The sequence below is a fragment of the Patella vulgata genome, chromosome 6, assembly GCF_932274485.2.
Source record: "Patella vulgata chromosome 6, xgPatVulg1.2, whole genome shotgun sequence".
NCBI lineage: Eukaryota > Metazoa > Mollusca > Gastropoda > Patellidae > Patella > Patella vulgata.
In genome coordinates this window covers 29,883,792-29,898,566 of record NC_065884.2, presented here as the reverse complement: position 1 = coordinate 29,898,566, position 14,775 = coordinate 29,883,792, and the positions used below count along the sequence as shown (strand labels likewise).

The following is a 14,775-nucleotide window of genomic DNA, read 5'->3' as shown; positions in this document are numbered from 1 at the left end:
TGTGGTATTTAGTAGTATTTAAAATACAGATGTGACGTCATCCGTTGATGTTGGCGTACTATTATTTCAAATAATGTACGGGCAACTTGCCAATCGTACATTATCTATACTAGATGAAATATTGGACTCGAGTGACGTATTTCATTGAAAAGCACGTGCGGGATAGTGTCTGTATTTTAAGTTGTTTAATGGTCTCGAGCTAAAGACATTGCGTAATATATTGAAACAACACTGGAACTGAAGGTCACGGAACTCTGAAAAATCGATTATTTCGTTATAATATTTCGTTATCACACGTAACATTTCGTTATAACGAATTAATATTTTAATATTTCATTATAACAAATTTTAATTTGTTATATTTCGTTATATTTCTAATAATGTACGGCAACTTGCCAATCGTACATTATCTATACTAGATGAAATATTGGACTCGAGTGACGTAGTTCATTGAAAAGCACGTGCGGGATAGTGTCTGTATTTTAAGTTGTTTAATGGTCTCGAGCTAAAGACATTGCGTAATATATTGAAACAACACTGGAACTTAAGGTCACGGAACTCTGGAAAATCTATTATTTCGTTATAATATTTCGTTATGACACGTAACATTTCGTTATAACAAATTAATATTTCGTTATAACGAATTAATATTTCGTTATAACGAATTAATATTTCGTTATAACGAATTAATATTTTAATATTTCATTATAACAAATTAATATTTCAATATTTCATTATAACGAATTAATATTTCATTATAACGAATTAATATTTCATTGTAACGCATAAATTATATGAGAGTGAAATTCCTTCTTTGAGCAGCATTTGGCATGTTGTGTTTATTAAGAGTGTAATTGTTCCCGATATTGGAATTGTGCACTTAAGGGGATCCGTACAATGTAAAAAAATATAGATACAATATAGTAAAAAATTAAAATTAAAATATTTGGTGAAACATACGGTGGCTGATTTAGGACACACACAAAAAAAATAATATCTCGAGCGCTCGATTTAAATATCTCGAGGTGCTCGACTTAACTATCCCGAGTGCTCGACTTAGTATCTCAGGCGCTCGACTTTTTTTCTTTTTTTTTTTTGCGTGTCCTAAATGAGTCACCGTAGAAACAAGATAATAACATGTTAAAAAAATATCAGGGTACAGATAGAATGTAAAATTTCTTTAGTACATGAGATAATCACATAAAGACTTTCGGGTTTTAGATTATTTTTTTAAAAAGACCCCTTTTAAACTTGTGCTGCTACCTAAAAGAGCGTTTGACTTCTTGACATTTCAAGGAGGGCCTGACAAGGACAGCTGTATAGTTGCTCGGATGGGACGAAAAAACGAGGCCCCGTGTATACATTGGCGTGCACGTAAAAGATCCCTTGGTAGTTGGAATTCGATATAAGAATAGGCCATACATATAGTGCCACTGCCCAGGCAAAATGTCCCTTCTAGCACACTGTACGGCGTATCCCCGTCTTCCTTAGCCCACTCGGAGCACTAGAACGTTAAACGCCATTTCATTTCATTTCAAGGAGAAAAGATGTGAAGAACGAAGTTGTTGTAACGATTTATAATTGTTAAGAAGATCTTTGAGATATAAGGCGATTCATAGCAATTGACTGAGAGATATGTAAGACATAAAGTTTTCAAATCCATGCGAAAAGAAACTGTGAGTCAGTGAAGTTGTTTTAGGACAGGGGTGATAAGTAAATGATGAGGTAGCTTTATTCTGAATGAGTTTGAGAGGGTATAAGCTTATGTTTTTTGCTTTGTGGAATTTAACTTGAAAGGTTAATAACTCCACGATTTTAGCTCTGGGTTTCCGTATGCAACAACTCTGACCTTTGAAGTATTAACGAATTGTAGATAGATCGTGGTGAGGACAGTAGAAGGCCAAGTTCAATGTGGGTGTATAGAAAGGATTGGGCAGGAAAGAGGTATAATGTCTCTTTGACGCTTTAATATGGTCATACACCTTGCAAACATGGATCACGCGTCAACAATGACCACTCAAAATCCTCTACGTTATGTATATAGAACTTGGCAATCAATAACCCAAATACATCAGCGATTTTCGCTTCTTAGCCCCCGCCTTAGAACTCGTTTCAATCAAATCATAATTATTGCATAATCTATATTAATCGGAGCGCAACACCCAGATCCGTGCCCATTACTCATAGAAGGGGCCCTAGTTTGCTACCTCTGAAAACTACAGGCTAACTTCAGGAGACCAGAAAATCAAGGATGGCGGTCAAAAATGGTCTGAAATTGTGCTTGACAAACATTGTTGGCGAAATGACCCGTGCAATATATACTCTTCAAAAAAAGTAGGGGATATTCAGAAATAACACAAAACTCCGGAAATGCACTGCTGTTTTTATTAGAGGTAACCAGTGTATGTTAATAACAGGCCAATTGCCTACACATGAACATAAACAGTTCATATGGGCGGCTATATTATCTGACGGCTCTATTTCACTCGCAAAGAGATACACTGTCAAAAGTGAAAATGGACGTTTTTGATTTTTGTCTTAATAATGAGTAATTGCTCCACCAATCCTCAGACATTCAGCAATTCGTCGTGGCATGCTCCTAATCAACCGTCCAATCACGATTTGGGGCAATCTGACCCACTCCTCTTGCAGTGCCAAGGCCAATTCTTGCAGTGTTGTTGGTTGACGTTGACGTCGACGAACACGTCTCCCGATCAAATTAAACGTAACACACTAAAGAGTATATAATAAAATAGGCTTTGTTGGTCACCAGACTCATTTTGGACATTTTCGATTCATCTCAGAAACGGTTAATCCAATATGGCGACCAAAATCCAAAATGGTGACATACATTGGCGCGTAACGTGTTCTTAACAATTATTTAAATAAATATCAACTTTTACATAGTAATTTATCAAGTTTCTGTTCGACTGGCTCTTGTCAAACAGCCTTAACACATTGCTGAAAACATGTATGACTATATTAACAACAATCTCTCCTTTGTGGGACAATATTCTTCGACTTTAAAAAAAGCATATTTCTAAAATAATTAACCCAGAAACTATTTCAACTTCGTCAAATTAAAAAATATTTCCAGCTTCATTCCGAATCCCTTTCTACATCGCCTATTTTTCAAACACATATAGATTATTGTGTCCCAATATCTGACCATTGTAACGCTAAATCTTTCTCGACAGAAAATACTGGCTTTAATATAAAATTTAGATGTAAAACATACTGCCAACGTTTACCCTCGACTAGACAAATTGAAAATTCTTACAATAGTAAATCGACATATCTGTAATCAATGTATATTTATCCATAAATAATACCCGGATTACTTATTTGACCTGTTATTTTATAATCATTTAACCATAAACTTACTACTCGCAAGTCAAATATTAATATAGTTAAGAGCAGTATACACTTTAAAGGACACAAACACTAGAATTGTTGCCACTTTTCTGCTATATGACCCGAATAATTTAATCTTTTTAACAGATTTTGTATATTTTTCACTCTATTGTATATTATTGTGGTGTGTTATTTAATTTATCACGCTAAATCTTTTGTATTATATTTTCTAGGAAGGACAGGATGTTAGAAAGGCTATTATAGCCTAATCTTTAACCCTTCTTAAATAAAGTCATTATTATTATTAGTCCAATACCAATAGCAACATACACATGTGATTTGCGGGGGACCAGAAACACGATAACGCCATTTCCATGCTGACAGAACCAATTAGAAAGGAGACAGCGTACTAAAATTGAGCATGTTTTTCGTCACTATAAACCAACTCATAATAACTACCATAAATTAATGTTCCATGCATCCATTAACTTTATCCCTCGTATATCACAGCAAACATAATACATTATAATGCACTATAATATAGTAATGTATTCCGCCGTATGACTCAGAAATCTCAGAAAACGTGTGTCAAGTGTCTAAGAATTTTGAGTCATTAGTCATCTTTCTAATAATAGTTCCCACACATTTAAGGGTCAAATAAACCGAATCTTAAATAATTTTTCATAATGGCTGAATAGATTTCTGTGAAATTTGATAAGGATCACTCGAAGATTGTAAAGATAAGAGTTTATCTGAAATTGAGCAAATTGGTTTTCAACAAAATTTGGTAGGTATGTTGATTGAGTGATGCTTGTTCGGGTTTCTTCAACTGGACAAGAAATGGACCAGTGGTGTGTTGGAAACAGTGTGTGGAGGGGGGGGGGCTGGCTTTTTGATTCTCCTAAAACTCGCCATAAGGCTGCTCCCGCGTAATTTTAGCTGCAATTTATTATGAGTTTATGTGAATCAAGATGAAGCCCCCCCCCCCTCCATTCACAGTGACAAATTCGGCGACGTTCAGAGGTGTGATGATGCCGAGATCATTAGACACCAATCCAATACTCAAGAATAGGACCTACTATTCAGAAATATGAGAAAGAAACATTTCCAATACATGTATTAAAGTCAGATGAAATAAACCTTAATAATGTTTATTTATTTCACTCTATCCCCATGAAATAAATGTCTGGCGTGCCCCCCGCCCCCCAAGATGCCTTTGCATTAAAACTATAAGCTTGGGCAATTTCATTCGGATAAATCTAAACAACCAAAAGCTAAGTAACATTCATGCCGATATTAATCAAAGTTCCTACTTTCAGATAAACACTCTTATCGTTATCATCTTCGGGTGATCCTTACCACATTCACAATTCAGAGAAATCCATTCAGCCAATATGAAAAAGACGCAAATTTCGTAAGATAACTACTACTTCACCATTAAATGTGTTGGAACTTGAGTGTCTATACTCTTTCAAAGACTATGAATGTCCCAATTCTGAAGTGTTCACTATTTGTTTGAGAAAAAAACCTATTCATTGACTTGGAAGCATACAATTTGTATTGTGTACTACACGTTTATCACTAGATCGCCATAGTTTATAGCAAAAAGTTAAAAGAGCTAACTATCAATCCTACATTATGCTTCATTCCACCATCACCTCTAAGGCATGGCTGGAAAGTAGTGAATAGGAAATGTTTGTCTATATGATACACATCCGATACCATATATCTCAGTGTTTAAACAACTTCCCCGTCGGTAACTCCAAATATAACAATGCTTTCAAAATGAATGCGCAAGTCCAACAGATGACTTTAAATACTCAGACACGTATTTTCTGACATTTTCGGGTCATACGGTAGGACAGATATTATAAAGAGCATTATAAAGTATTATGATAACTGTAATAATATGGGCAAATCCACACTACAGTACTGGTACACAGTAATGTGTCCTGCAGTTACTTGTGCAGTTAATAATGTACTCAATAAATAAAAAAAATGGTTCAAAATAGAGTCTTCTTGTTCAGTTTAAATATTTATTTATTGAGTACATTATTAACTCCACAACTAACTGCAGCTGGTAACCAGGACACATAACTGTGGCTTTTGAAGAATAAGATTCGTGGATGTGGATGTCTGGAACAACTTAGAATAGTTATTATTACACGTGTAGGTCTCAATTTTTGTATGCTATCTTCATTCACGTTAGTCCCGTGATCTTGGATATGGCATATTCGCTGTCCACGCCCCCCCCCCCAAATAAACCCTTGAATCGACATTTCACACGTGCATACTACCGCCAATTGGGATTTTTTACGCCATAACGGATTAAACGTTTGTGGCATGAATTGCAAACTATCACAAATGATTCCAGCGACCAACAAAACCTCTCAAATGACATATAACACGGGTCATTTCATCAACAATGTTTGTCAAGGTCAATTCCAGACCATTTTTGGGCGCCATCTTGGATTTTCGGCTCTCCTAAAGTTAGCCCGTAGTTTCAATGAGCAGCGTGTAGTTTACAGAGGTAGCAAATTACAAATATCTTCACTAGGGTCTCATCTACCAGAGACCATCGTCAAACATGTTTGGCGAGAAGTAGACAAGGATCTGGTGGTTGTGTCCCGACTAAATGCATTCATGTTCATAGTTTAAAACAACAGGTCATTGATTGTCTATGTTTAAATAAAGAGCCTTGGGCAAATAGATTTGATTATACAATTATCAAATATCAAGTCGTTGAATTGTCTATTACTTTACATTTAGGAAACGGATGGAAGTGTTACGTGGAATGAATGGTTCGAGATTAAACATACTCTATGTATTGTTTTTGGATACATAAACGCTCGAATGTTTAGGAATTACCAACAGTTTACAGGCCAGGCAACGCGTGGGAATAGTGATTTTCACCAATACTTAAAGATAAGAATACAACTTATATATCAATTTCGGATAAGAATGTCTTACGCAAATTCGAAAAATAAGTTGCTGTTTCAAGTCACTAAAATGTATACAATACTGTACGTATGCAATCATTTTGTGTTATTACGTTTAATGCTTTTGTTTCAGATCACCATGTCTACCTCAGAATACAAGAAGAAAACCACACCCACTGTTACATGCCCACTAATCTTAAAATTACACTGGATTTTAGGGATCCCAAGAAACCCCAAATCACCACCTTGAACCTTGACCTCATTAAGAATAAAAACGTACATGCAAATGTTCCTCTGTACGTCATAGAGGGAAGACATGGAGCACATAAAATCAGTAAATCCAGGTCACCGTTTATACATGTAAGTTTTAAAAATGGAATATTTCATTTTTGTTTGCTCTGATTGATACGTCCATTTTTTTATATTCCAATCTAATTAGAATTATATGCTCGCTTCCTTTCATCTTTATCTTTCTGATTTTCTGGCTACAAAAGAGAAAGGCTGCGGCTGACTCCTGCCGAGTTATGCACGATACATCAGTATATCAATAAAAAGATCAGTTGTTTGTTTGAAAATCTGAGTTTAAACTTTTCAGATTTAAGTAAAACTGGGATTAATAAGATATAAAATACATAATATAACAAAAGAAAAGCGACTTGAAAAACATTTGATTGTAATCAAATTATTTCCATTTTGGGATTGAAGTGAGGCAACTAACGTTTAACTTTAAAATACATTGGACCCGACCTGTCTTATTTCTTTTAGCCATTGATTACCGAAGAACTAGATGCACAAACTTTTGTTTTTGGCAGTTGTTTTCCGTATTAAATGAAATTGAGGATTTTTTATTGGACAATACACAATAATTTTCAATGCCATAGAATCGTGATTATATTTTATTTCATATTCATTTAAATTATTGTGATATTTTGATGCCTTTAAAACGATTAAGTAGATGCAATTGCTTTAATAATAGTAACCTAGCTAGATTTAACTATACTCGGTTTTAATAAACCCTAATATATATAAATAAATGAAAGAAATTTGTGAATATATTATTACATAACAACATAATTTATATATAAACTTACAAATACGTTTTGTTAGCAATATAAACATGGTTAAATATGTTGAAATATAGAATCTCCAGTCCATATGCTGTTTACACGGCGCTAACAAGACATATAAAACTTAAGGCATCGCGACAATTAAGATAAATATCCGGAGCATGTATTTCGGAAATAATTAATGTAAACTTCACAACCTCAAATGATCTTGAACTTTTTTTACGCCCAGAATGCTCATTTAGTAGACCTTTCCATAAATCAGGCCAATAACATAAATAGCGTATATCGATTGACACCTATACTAATCACTGGATGAGAATGTTGATATCTACTACATAAGTATTAGCCATCTATCAAACGTCAACAGTTTGAATGAACGGTGGTGAGCGCATGTAGCCTATGGTCATTACATGTCAAGTTATCATAACACATCATATAACATAAAGTCTTAATTTTATATATTAACCTACATTAATTCTCGGCTCATAATAGTTCATAAATATATTAGTTTTTATACGCCAATATTGTATACGGGAGTATATTGCCCGCCATTTTGTCCGTCCATCTGCCAATTCTTTTAAATTGTCCAATCCAGCTGTATCCAAAGTTATTTGTGTTGATGCAATAAAATAGTTTAAACTAATCACGTTTTTTTTTTAGATTTGTCAAACTTATAAGGTTGAATCATAGTTTTTTGGTTTTTTTTTTTTAACATGCTGGGATTATTCGGCAAAATTCGGGGTTCCGCAATGAGTATTCTGCTACCGTTATCAAGACCGTGTAAAACGCTCCATGGTCCAGATTTTACGAATTCAAACATGGTCGGATTGCTGTAGTTACTACCCCTGTTGCCGAAACCATTTTTTAAACGTGCCACAGGGCAAGTTATGACTGAGTATTACATCTGACCTTATGGGTGTATATCTATCTGGTGCCCAACAATACTAGGATTTGGCTTTTCAGTCATTTGTCTACAAATGTAGGAGTACAAGTACCTTTCAGAAATACTCGTTCTTTTAACTCTACATTTTACAATCGCGTTCCCGTTATGGAACAAATAAATACACGTAGTTCTGTTTAGCTGAATAATAATGGTCGATGCTTTTATAATTTTAGGGTCACGGAGTTTATCAAAGTCCAACACATGGTGGATATTTTACAGTAGATTGTAGGAGAGAGAGAAACGTGCCAAATAATATTTATACAATAGTGCGTAATTGTGTATTTTCTAAACAAAAACATTTAACCCACAGGTCACAAAAAGATTAAATGAAGAATTAATCTCAAACAGTTGACAGATGATATATCTAAAACATCTGAGTTTGTCTTAGATTGCACACTATTCAGTGCACTTATATAAGGAAGGCAATGAGTACATTGCATGTTATTTTTATCAAATGGAAGCTACACCCGCTGTCATCGGATGGCAGAGATTTAAATGAATAAAGCCACCAGCGAGATTTAAAAATTTAACCATAACGAGGATAATCGAGACTAGTGTCAAGTACCGTTGCTACGATAATAAACAATCTACGCTAAATCTTGTCAAATCTTCAAACACTGATAAATTCTCTCAGAATAAAGTAATTTGAACTACTATAGGAACGGTCAGCTCTTTATTCGAATCTTACATAATGCATCTAACTTATATATTACGTTAAATGTTGATCCAATCAACGTAAATTGTAAATTGAAACTGTTGAAATTATGTTTTCTTCGCCCCTTTTACAATCCCAATGGGTTTTATGTGACCCTTAGATACTAGGTCTTATAACTTATTATATTTGTATTATTTAATATTTTAATTGTTAATAACATAATTTAATGTTCACACAGTAAGTTTCATTTATTGTGTTGTTTTTCCTTTTCAGAAAGGGTCGCTGTATTTAAAAAAGCAAAAATTTAGATTAGAACATAGTTTAGAGGGTGTGCATGTGGTACATAATGTAAATATAAACAATTATAAACAATATATATATAAGTTAACACCAGAAGAAGACACACATTCATATGACTTTAAATTAAGTAAGTATATTCAGCTCATATTTTACGGAAAAACATTAAAACTGTGGTAATTGACATTGGATAAACGACGACACAAATCGTCGTCATCACGGAACGTCTTGATGAAATAACCACACATATAAATGAACCGTTTTGTTACGTTTACAGTACTTCAATGTAATTAAAGCTAAATTTCTTTCCATTTACTCTAGTTACGCATTTTGGCCATTTGACAATACCATAATATTTCCTTTAATCTTCATTTCTACCGTTAATAAAATGTCTGGATAATCAAAGGGTTGCAGAAGATTTGTCCTAATTGTATATATCAAGAGTTGTGAAGGGAAGGTTGCGTGGATGTGCCATATAAACAACTGTCTTCAAACTTAAATACAGTTTAGCAAACAACCAAAAATGTGAATTGAGGTGGGGGTGCAGGTGATGTTTTGGGGGTTTTTTTGTGGGGGGGGGGGGGCTATATTGCACCAACTGTGCTGAGATCCACCATTATATCTAAGTTAGCATGTTTGTATACGAAATGCACACTGTCAGTGCAAACACCCAGTAAATACAAAAAAAACATGTTTTTTTTTTAAATACGCAAGAACGCCAGCTATAAACGGCATGTTATACTTCCTTGGAAAAGACGCATTGACATCCGCAGTAAGTCAACATCATTTAGCCTAATATCAACATTAGTTTTATCCATGGATCATATATAAACGTAAGCAAAGTCAGTCTCCGTCTTTTTTATCAATGTAATGTAAACACTTTTTGTAAAAAAATATTTTCTTTTAGCTCAAAGAAAACGAAGAGAAATTTCCAAGTTAAAAAGTAAAAGTCGAGAGAAAAGAAATGTGATCAATGAAATATTTATAGATATTTTAGTAGTAACTGATCATGCTATATATAGAGAGTAAGTTTGTCTATTTTAGCAGTTTAATGTAAATCTAATATATTTTAAAAATAATATTATAGGTTTAATCAAATTATAAGATAGGTATATGCACTATTAACATGACACTGTAGCGTTGATATCGTTGACTAAGCAACAAATAACTGTTATAAATGAAAATATAAGACACTAATAGATCAAAGTCGTCAGTTTATATACTTAATGTGTATTAGTTAGTTAAAATTGTTAGTAATCAGGCAGTAGTCATTAAAGATACATTCCCGGGTACAAACTGGGTGATTTGATGATATATATTTGCACTAAAAACATATTCAAACTAATTAATTTATCATAATTTTGCTTCAAATCCTTCTCAAAACATTGCAATTGTCGGGGAATACCCTGGCTATAAAAAATCGATCAAAAGAGGTCATGTTTGTGTCACGTGACTTACCTCTCTCGGTACCTAGCAACCCAAGCGAAGTCGGAGGAGAATTCATGTTGTCTTTAATCGATGACTATTTATTACAAATATCGAAGCCTAATTAAATTTTCGGATTATCCATTGCCCGCGTCTTTTTCCGTGATTTTTATCTCAGAAAGTGTTGTGCGTCTAATTCTTCATAAAGTTTATCAAAATGTACATCAAGCGCTCAATATCCGCGTGCAACCTTCACCGTCATGCGTGCAGACACTCCTAATCGTCGGGCTGTCGATTAGGGAAACCCTTATATTTTTGTCCTGTATGCGCTCCATGAGTGTTTTTCAGGGAATCCAGTATTTTTCTAGTAAGATTGGATATTTCTACTTTCCATATATACCAAAATTGCCATACTTTTATTGGAAATAACCACCCGATAAATACTTTTCTGGGAACGTAGCTTTAAGTAGGTGAAAACTGTGACTATTTAATAATATACACCACTATTGTCCAGGTTTGTGTATTCAGTAGTGATGGATGTTATAAATAATCACGCTTTTACACCAGTAACATCTTTTGCAACTAGTTACACACCTGCTAATTAATGATAACTGTATAATTTCTAACCACTTATATGATTTAATGACATTGTCATTACTAAAAGGCCTAGCGTCATTAGTTAACGGTATCAGCTTACCAGTGTGATGTGTATACCACAGTCAACAATTTATTTATTTGACAATTGACACTCTAGATCTAGATGCATCGGCTAAAATATATTTTTTTGGAAACTTCGCCAAACTTCATTTAACGTAGACCGTAGCCGTAAGAACAGGGTAACATTGAAATAATGTCAATACGTTTTCACCACCGCACATGATTCATTACCCCCTCCCCCACCCCCGGGTCAATGGAACCATAGCACTGAAATCATATTAACGTCAATGATTCTGGGGTAATAGAGGACAGGACCGCCAACCCGTTGTTTCGCACAGGAAACCATACGTGTTGTTCCGTAGTTTGAGGCGATTTTTAGCATCGATATTACACGAGTTTAAATATAAACTGATTATAAGAACGTCATATTTTATTGAGTGAAATTATGTCTAATTACCATTATTATGTAAACGAAACTAATATTCTAATCAATTTTAGATGGTTATCAACAGATAATAATGTAGACGAAAAAGCCAAAGAAGATATAAAAAGATATTTCTCGCATGTAATGAACGGGGTATGTAGACTGATATTGGTAAAAATGCAAGATATTCTGGGAATGAAATGAGAATATGGCTAGCGACCATAGCTGTATATTTAAATTTATATAATTGTAGTATTTATATTAGCAATAATTTGGTATTTAAATCTATTATCTTATGGCTATTTGATATACTGTAAAGAAAACGTTGATGCTGTTCTGTCAAAATCATGTAAATTAATTTTTCACATGGCATTCTATAACCTGTCACGACTTCCAGAATATAGGTGGCAGATTGCTATAATATTATTTTATTTATGATGTCCCGTTATGTATTTATAATAAGGTTTATTAATTTCAGGTTAGTTCAAGATATAAATCTCTAGAATCTACATTTAAAGTAACAATAAGATTAGTGGGTATCATTATAGCAGAGGTAGGTGTCATGTAAATATTGGTGAACAGAATATAGATAACGATTATCTAATTCAAATACCCAGAGGTTCGAAAGGGAGTCAAACTTGAAAATGTACCGATGAATCAGAAAAAAAATGAAGTCATCGTATCCGTATTGGTATGAATACGTGTATATTCGTCATGGTTATGTCATTAATGGCCTGTCAGTTACTATTATTTTATTTTGCTGTATGACTGACAGTGTTTATATCATCTGTCACACGTGTGTTTATTCTTCACAAAAACGCATCATGTGACACTTTATGAAGTGTTTGGAATGATTTGCAGAAAAAAATTATATTGCTCATGTTCTTGGTAAGAATGGTCTAATTACATGGACGTTCCACATTATGTCAATCATTTGATAACAATTATACATAATATGTTGTACTTCCTATCTACGGCCGATCACATATCACATAACAAATAATATCATATTCTTACCAACAGCAATGTACGTTGCAGTGACTATACACTCGATCCATGACTATAATAAGGCCGGGTCGTATCAAATGTCATATAAAACACCCATTTTATATTTGATTTAACGATCCAAACATGAACTTCAAATCCCAGAATTGTATTGGTCCACAGCAAATAATAACGATTGCTGAGGTTTCTAGGGACATTTTTCACCAACCCATAAATTTGGAGTAAGTCTCAACAATATGATTAGAATCCAAAGGGTTGTCAAAAAGAGATCAATTAGGCTATTTTATTTGTTTAGCAGGGGTCTAAATATATTTATGAAATATTCCTCATTACTTGTTCTCTGTTTTGCGCAATCATTTAGGAGCTGGTAGAACAATGGAAGTATAGAAAAATATATAGAAACCATCGACTTTGTATAGATCTTTCACTGATGGGCTTCGAACTCTTCAGCCAGCCCTCGTATATATCTCAATATATCTAACAGTAAGTGAAGGGGGAGATAATTACACAAAACAAAACTACGGACAAGACACAATACGCAGAAATCCCAAACAAACGTACATTAAATGAATGGATCCGGGGGCTAGCCGTAAGCGTCCACTGCACTGCACAGTCCCGCTAAATCGGTCTATAAAATCGGACAATCAATATTCGTGCTATCAATATGTCAACAAAGTTCTCCAATAAAATTTGTAAATTTAATAGTTTATAGTGCGGAGTCATATTTGCGTAGGTGCGAGTTGGATCCGGCGCAGCTATTTAAAATTTGGCCAATCAGCGGTCGCGCTTGCGGGGTTACGGTCAAAAGTTCTGGGGTCAAGTGCCAGGTCATCGCATTTGTAAACAAAGCCATGTGCACGATTTACCTTGCAAATTGCTCGCGGTCGGGACAAACAGAGATCCAATGAACGAAATAAACGTTCCATCCGTGTAGAGAAGTGGTGTAAGAGAGCCCCAAAAGATATTTTGATCACATTGACACAAAATGTGTCAGTCAGTCAGGTTTTTTCGACACTGACCTGGGATATAGGACAGGTCGATTTCACTGGAAAAATGCCTTCATGTCAAAGGAGATTACAAGGAATACAAGGCTACTTACATAACTTACATAACTTAATAAAATAATGATCATGAATAATGTATAGCTCAGATTAAGAATGAAAAAACATATTTTGAAATAAAGGATGAGAACTGTTAAAAAATTGCAGAAATATTAAGAATAAATTCTTAAATAATTTGAACTAGCTCTGAATTGTCAGTGAATAGCCCAGATGGAAGAAATAAAATTTGGCATCTACAATATATAAGCTTACAATAGATAGATGAATTCAAATAACACTTGACTGTAATTAAAAGCAGCCAAATTCCATTTTTATATAGAAAAATGGGTTGTGTCTGCAATTGGGAATGAACCATATTATATATGGTTATGGATATATAAATGTATAGTATATATGGTTATATAGATTTATAAAGTTTATTCACTAAAAATTATATCAAATTTTCTATGGTTATTAATATTTAGAAATATAACTATTATGATTATTGATAAACATACATCTAATTCTTTGTAATACTATAAAACGTTTTGTCAGACAGCGGAAGCAGCGCCATGGACAGAATTGCACAAAGAAAATGTATCTTTAAAATACCAAGTAGACGCCGATACTGTGCTGGAAGCGTTAAAGAAATGGGTGGTTAATACGTCATCTGTACCCGAGCATGACCATGTTATGTTATTTACCGGGTATGTATTCAAATCTCGCTTGTTTTGGGGGGGGGGGGGGTGTTTTTTTTTCTTTCTAATTTTACATTTCTAAGTAAAATCTTTCTTGAAAAGCACACCGAGTAACATTGATGGTGGCTTGTTTTATAACAGCACATTTTGACATTAATATTATATGCTTTGTTTAAATTCTTTTATCTTTATATTTCTACGATGTAAAATAAATATACGTTGTTGTCAAAGTAAGTGTAGCTCGTACCTTAGTGCATTACAACTGATTGCT

At 34.0% G+C, this 14,775-nt stretch overlaps 1 protein-coding gene across 2 annotated transcripts in view; it reads left to right on the top strand.

Annotated features, from left to right (window-relative positions):
- The window catches only part of LOC126825729 (disintegrin and metalloproteinase domain-containing protein 7), a 47,903-nt gene that overhangs the window by 17,678 nt on the left and 15,450 nt on the right, over positions 1 to 14,775 (top strand). For both annotated transcript variants that reach the window (XM_050555497.2, XM_050555498.2), the window contains exons 2-8: positions 6,427 to 6,653; positions 8,477 to 8,569; positions 9,232 to 9,385; positions 10,163 to 10,280; positions 11,836 to 11,914; positions 12,240 to 12,314; positions 14,362 to 14,513. In XM_050555497.2, coding sequence (XP_050411454.1) covers positions 6,427 to 6,653; positions 8,477 to 8,569; positions 9,232 to 9,385; positions 10,163 to 10,280; positions 11,836 to 11,914; positions 12,240 to 12,314; positions 14,362 to 14,513 — 898 coding nt within the window. The remainder of the gene's footprint in view (positions 1 to 6,426; positions 6,654 to 8,476; positions 8,570 to 9,231; positions 9,386 to 10,162; positions 10,281 to 11,835; positions 11,915 to 12,239; positions 12,315 to 14,361; positions 14,514 to 14,775) is intronic.